Below are 6,283 nucleotides of genomic sequence, written 5' to 3'. Positions count from 1 at the left end.
GTATACCTGGATAGAAAAACACAAAATGAAACACCATGTCATACACTGGCCTCCCCAGAGTCCATACCTCAACATTATTGACACAGTGTGATATCATTTGGACAGAGAACAGAAAGAAAGGAAGCCAACATCCAAAGAAGAGCTCTGAAGAAACCTGGAGAACTATTCCTGAAGACTGCTCAAAGAAATTCAGAGGAAACCTTACCTTAGAGAGTTCAGGCTATCTTGAAGAATAAAGGCAATCATACACTGACAGACAAGCCAACTGCAATTGTAAAATTGGAATTGGCGTTGTAAAACTCAGTGTTTGCCTTATATAATATATTTCCATGGATGTTTGCACACATTTCAATAAACAACTGTAGCTACTTCTCATTTCTCCAGCACAATATAAATAAATGAGGGGTGGTTTAGGAGTTTCGCACAGTATTATATGCAAGCTAATTAAGAAAAATAGATCACATTGCTCCACTGTTTATGGTCATGTCCAAAAATAAAGGAGTTTTGGGAAGAGGTTAGAGCAATGATAAAGGAGATTTTGTCAATTAAACTTGTGATGGATCCCAAACTTTTCCTACTGGGATTATATCCTGTAGGGTGTAACATAAATCATTTTGAAAAAATCTTCATAAACATGGGAATACTACAAGCAAAGAGAGTGATAGCTCTAACGTGGAGGAGTCTTGGCAAACCAAGTATTTCACATTGGTTCAAAGAATTGTCTTTATGTTTACCATTAGAGAAAATTACATATACTCTAAAAGATAAACAAGAAATTTTCCAGAAAATTTGGGGGCGCTACATCCAGTATATTGGGAATAAAGATCTATCTGGTTTACTGTGTGAGACAGGGACAGCCTAGCTATTTCCTGTACAGGACTACAACCATATGCTGCAATCTGAAAGTTATTCTTTAAAATCTGTCAGAGGTCTCATGGACTCAAGTGCTTTCATTGAATGTACCTTGTGTTTCGTTTATTGTGTAAATTTGTTTGTGTATGTACTTTATATATGTATATATGTAAAACTTTAATAAACATAATGTTGAAAAAAAAAAAAGAAAAATAGATCACACTTATAGCACTTTGCAGAATTTATTCCAAAACATATAAGAAAGTTATACGTCTGTTTGAAGAAAAAAAAAATCAGTTTAGTGCGATGGTTCATGACACAAATTAAGACACTCTATAAATGTCATCAGTCATCATGTCATCACCAAAACATGGTTTTAACAATATACTTCCGTGTTGTTCTGCTCTTCCCAAAGTTAAAAAAAACTCATCATATAAAGTTTTATCAAAAAGAAAACGCTCTGCATTTTTTTTTCCAACTAAAGGTTTCACTTGTCTCATAAAATATCCAATGGCACCTATTTTTGCCCACTCCAGTCCGGTTGGTGGAAGTAATTTTTCAAACTAGCTTGCCAACCGAGGACTAAACCCCAGAAGAAGAGCAGGAGACTGTCCACTTCCTGCTGCTCAATAAAGTTTTGCAAAGCCGCAGCACAAACATGGGGGCTGTTACAGATGGTAAGTAACCGTTCTCTTCATTTATATTAGCTAGTCATACCACCTATGAGTAGTAACAATTATCTAAACCTTTAGAAATACTACTATACCCAGGCACATACCCATATCCGTCAAAAACGAACCAGTTGTGCATGGAGACGTGGGTTATTTTGGATACAGCTAACATCAAGTAGCCTTGTTAGCCGGTGTATTCGCGTTACCTGCTGTACCTGAATGGCTGTTATTTCGCCCGTATTCCAGATGAAGTTATTCGGAAACGCCTTCTCATTGACGGTGATGGAGCCGGAGATGACCGCCGAATCAATTTGCTCCTGAAGAGTTTCACGAAATGGTGCAACTCTCCCGGGACCCCGGAGGAAGGGTAAGCGAGCTCTACATACCCAACTCGGTTGCCACGCATTTCTCTAAAATCGCCTAGAAGAATTTGGTCTGAGTCATAAAAAGTGCTGTAATTCTGTTCAGATTCACACAGTATCAGAGGATGCTGGGCATTCTGGCTCAGTGTGAATTTTCCATGGGGAAGACGTTGATGGTTTACGACATGAATCTTCGGGAAATGGAGAATTATGAGAAAATCTACTCCAACATTGGTAGGACTGGGTTTTGTGAGACTGTCCATTTATCTTCGCAACTGTTTACAAGTCACATTTTGTATTACCTGCTTTTCCAACTCGTTAATTTGTCCCCATACTACAGAACAAAACATTACATCTGCACATGAGAAGATAGCAGAATGCAAAAAAGAAATTCAGAGGGCAAAGAGGATACGAAAGAATCGCCAAGGTAAGAAAGCTATTCAGTCAGCTGTCCTATTGACAAAAGACTCACGTTTTGTTATGTACCCCTTCTACAAGCTATACCTCCAGCTGTTGTCAATTCTCACCTGTAAATTCTAAAGATCTTGACATCAGTTAAAGCCTTACACCTATTTACTTGACCCTATCCCCACCAAACTATTTAAATGTGTGTTTCACCGTTTCCCTTAAATGTGCTGTAATCACACTGCTACTCGAGAGAAAAAAAAACCTGGCTCCATTGATCATTAATAATTCTAGCCTTAATTGTAATCTTTCATTCTTCAGCAAAGCATTTGGAAGAAAAGGTTTACAAACAACTGAATAAATACCTTTCAAATCATAGTTTTTATAAGTACTAATCAAGGTTGAGAACCAGTCATGACACAGCAACAGCTCTTACTAAAGTCATCAATGACTCGAGGATCAATAATGATTCCCTGAAAGTTTTAGTTTTTCTTGATCTCACTGCTGCTTTGAACACAGTTGACCATGAGATTCTAATTCATAGGCTTCAGGACAAAGTTGGTTTAACAGGTCAGGCTCTTGATTGGCTCTCATCATATCTAAAGGGTAGAAGTTTAATGTTTCAGTTAGCAGTTTTAGATCAATCAGAGGTTCCTCAAGAGTCTATCCTTGGTCCATTACTATTTAACTTTTACATGCTCCCACTTGGTGCTGTCTTAAAGAACCATAATAAAGCCTACAATTGTTATGCGGATGATACACGTTTGTACTTATCACTTTCCTCTGACGATCTAACGTCTGTTCGCAAAAAACTAATGAGCTATGTTGATGATATTAACTGCTGGATGTCTCAAAGCTTTTTAGAACGGAACAGAGCCCAAACCAAAACACTTTTTGTTGGTCCCAAAAGTCTGGGACATAAAAATAGTTTCTCTGAAACAGAGTGAGCAAATCAGGGACCTTGGCATCATCTTGGTGGTTTCAGTTTTGATAACCACATGAGTGAGGTTACTAGAACTTCTTTCTATTACTTAAAAATATATCAAAGGTTAGAAAATTCTTATCTCAAAATGACTTATGTGTTTGATCCATGTGTTCATGTCAAGTTTGTCAGATTATTGCAATCATCAGGATGTCTTTAGATGATTCAAAATGCAGCGGCTACTGTCTTAATTGGTGTGTGGAAATTTGACCACTTTACCCCAGTGATGAAGGAACTTCATTGGCTCCCATTACAATATAAAATTACCTTAAAATTCTTCTATTACTTCACAAAACTCTGTTTCGCTCACCAGTACATTATGTATATAAGATGTAACTTGTCCAACTTCTCTCTTTCCATACTTTTTCCAGAGTATGATGCTCTAGCTAAGGTTATCCAGCAGCACCCAGACCGACATGAAACACTAAAGTAAGTCAGTCCTTGCCTTCTGGTTAGTCAGATCTTTGCATTAAATTAAATGCATCGAATTTACAGTTGTGGTCAAAAGTTGACATACACTTGGAAAGAACATAATATCATGGCTCTCTTTCCCGTTAATTCTACAACTCTGATTTTTCTCCTACAGAGTGATTGGAACAGATACTTCTTTGTCACAAAAAACATTCATGAAGTTTGGTTCTCTTATGACTATATTATTGGTTAACAGAAAAAAGTGATCACGTCTGCTGGGTCAAAAATATACATACAGCAACATGAATTAGCAATTTTGGTGACTTAGAATGTTGTCAGTGAAAGGAGCTTCATAGCATGACCTCTTAACTTCTTGTGAGTGATTATGAGTGACTACAGCTGGTGACTTCTCTGAGGCCAGTTAAAGAGGGCTCATTGGATACAAACGCCCACAAATGGTACAATGGGGAAGTCAAAGGCGCTCAGCATGGATCTGAAAAAGAGAATTATTGACTTGAACAAGTCAGGAAAGTCACTTGGGGCCATTTCAAAGCAGCTGCAGGTCTCAAGAGCAACAGTGCAAACAGTTGTTTGTAAGTGTAAAGTGCATGGCACTGTTTTGTCACTGCCACGATCAGGAAGAAAACACAAGCTACCATCTGCTGCTGAGAGAAAATTGGTCAGGAGGAGGAAGAGTCAACCAAGAATCACCAAAAAGCATATCTGCCAAGAATTAGAAGCTTCTGGAACACAGGTGTCATTGTCCACAGTCAAACATGTTTTGCATCTCCATGGACTGAGAGGCTCCCGTGCAAGAAGGAAGCCCTTGCTCCAAAAGCGGCACCTTAAGGCTCAACTGAAGTTTGCTGCTGATGGACAAAGATAAGACCTTCTGGAGGAAAGTTCTGTGGTCAGACGAAACAAAAATCAAGCTTTTTGGCCACAAAAATGCCCAGCAATATGTTTGGAGGAGAAAAGGTGAGGCCTTTAACCCCAAGAACACCATGCCTACCATCAAGCATGGTGGTGGGAGTATTATGCTGTGGGGCTGTTTTGTTGCCAATGGAACTGGTGCTTTACAGAGAGTAAATGGGATAATGAAGAAGGAAGATTACCTTGAAATTCTTCAACATAACCTAAAATCATCAGCCCAAAGTTTGGGTCTTGGGCGCAGTTGAGTGTTCCAGGACAATGACCCCAAACACACATCACAAGTGGTAAAAGGAATGGCTAAATCAGGCTAGAACAAGGGTTTTAGAATGGCCTTCCCAAAGTCCTGACTTAAACCCCATTGAAAACATGTGGACAATGCTGAAGAAACAATGTCAGAAAGCCATTAAATGTAACTGAACTGCACCAATTCTGTCAAGAGGAGCGGTCAAAGATTCAACCAGAAGTTTGTGGATGGCTACCAAAAGCGTCCAATTGCAGTGAAAATAGCTAAGGGACATGTAACCAAATATTAGCACTGCTGTATGTATATTTTTGACCCAGCAGACGTGATCACTTTTTTCTGTTAACCCATAATATAGTTATAAAAGAACCAAACTTCATGAATGTTTTTTGTGACAAAGAAGTATCTGATCCAATTACTCTATCAGAGAAAAATCAGAGTTGTAGAAATAACGGGAAACTCAAGAGCCATGATATTATGTTCTTTCCAAACGTTTGACCACAACTGTATGTGCTTTCAGCTTTTGTGATGATCTGGCTATGAGCTCAGTTTTACTTTGTTCTTTGCAGGCAGCTTGAAGCGCTTGATAAAGAACTCCAACAGCTGTCTCACATTAAGGAGAATGTGGATGCCAAGGTAAAACCAAAATATCTCTTAAACGCTTTAGTTTTAACTTAACTTTTAGTTAGCAGTAAAAATTCCTACTTGTTAAAATCTTGCTTTTGTTCCACTCAGTTGGAGTTGCGGAAGAAGCAGTTCCATGTGCTGCTCAGTACCATACAGGAGCTTCAGCAGACCCTTGAGAGTGAGTGCTTTTTGTTTTAAGTAGCTGTTAAAGTGTGCATCTTAGCACATTTGGTGTCACCTCACCTCGCTGATCAACTTTCTGTTTTCTAGACGATGAGAAATCAGACAATGACGACAACAGTCAGGAGAGCCCTGCAGAGAACGGAGAGTGAATATGTGGAGATCCTGAATTTAAAACAACTTGATTTTAATTGATTTTGTTGTCTCTGATACTTTTTTAAAATGTATTTTGAATAAAGCTGACTTGTCCACAGCTGCTTTGTTTAATTTATTCACCAAATTTTAGATTCATATTAACATTGTTGATGTATATTTATGTAAAACAGAACTGATTACTTCAACTTAAATAATAATAATATTATAATCCGAAAATTATAATATAACTATTTGTTTTGCTGTTTTTAATTTACTGTGGGAAACCACAAGAGGGAGCTAAAGTAATTTAAGTAGTTACAAAGTGTAAAGGTAATGGACTGGTTCTTATCTCGTTTTTCTACTGAACAATCAAAGCACTTTTAAGCAACTTACCTGCTCTGCCTCCTGAGTCACAGCCACCCCAGTTATTTACTCAGGTTTTGAGTTAAAACTGATGAATTCAACATCTCAGCCAAACCGAAGC

The 6,283-nt window shown here is 38.1% G+C and overlaps 1 protein-coding gene across 1 annotated transcript; it reads left to right on the top strand.

The window, feature by feature from the left end:
• Positions 1-1,359: 1,359 nt before the first annotated feature.
• On the top strand, positions 1,360-5,917 carry thoc7 (THO complex 7). The gene is made up of 8 exons (XM_026166450.2): positions 1,360-1,529; positions 1,770-1,890; positions 1,992-2,119; positions 2,226-2,312; positions 3,644-3,701; positions 5,427-5,493; positions 5,593-5,662; positions 5,755-5,917. The coding sequence occupies exons 1-8, from the start codon at positions 1,511-1,513 to the stop codon at positions 5,814-5,816; spliced, it is 612 nt and encodes a 203-aa protein (XP_026022235.1). The 5' UTR covers positions 1,360-1,510; the 3' UTR covers positions 5,817-5,917.
• The last annotated feature ends 366 nt before the right edge of the window (positions 5,918-6,283 follow it).

The sequence above is a fragment of the Astatotilapia calliptera genome, chromosome 5 (genome assembly GCF_964374335.1).
Source record: "Astatotilapia calliptera chromosome 5, fAstCal68.1, whole genome shotgun sequence".
Classification (NCBI taxonomy): domain Eukaryota; kingdom Metazoa; phylum Chordata; class Actinopteri; order Cichliformes; family Cichlidae; genus Astatotilapia; species Astatotilapia calliptera.
This window is presented reverse-complemented; position numbering and strand designations above follow the sequence as displayed.

Excerpts from the sequence above, each read along its gene's own strand:
- thoc7 (XM_026166450.2), top strand. Across the intron at positions 2,313-3,643 it reads GATACGAAAGAATCGCCAAG|AGTATGATGCTCTAGCTAAG; the intron begins GTAAGAAAGCTA and ends TACTTTTTCCAG. Across the intron at positions 5,494-5,592 it reads AGGAGAATGTGGATGCCAAG|TTGGAGTTGCGGAAGAAGCA; the intron begins GTAAAACCAAAA and ends TGTTCCACTCAG.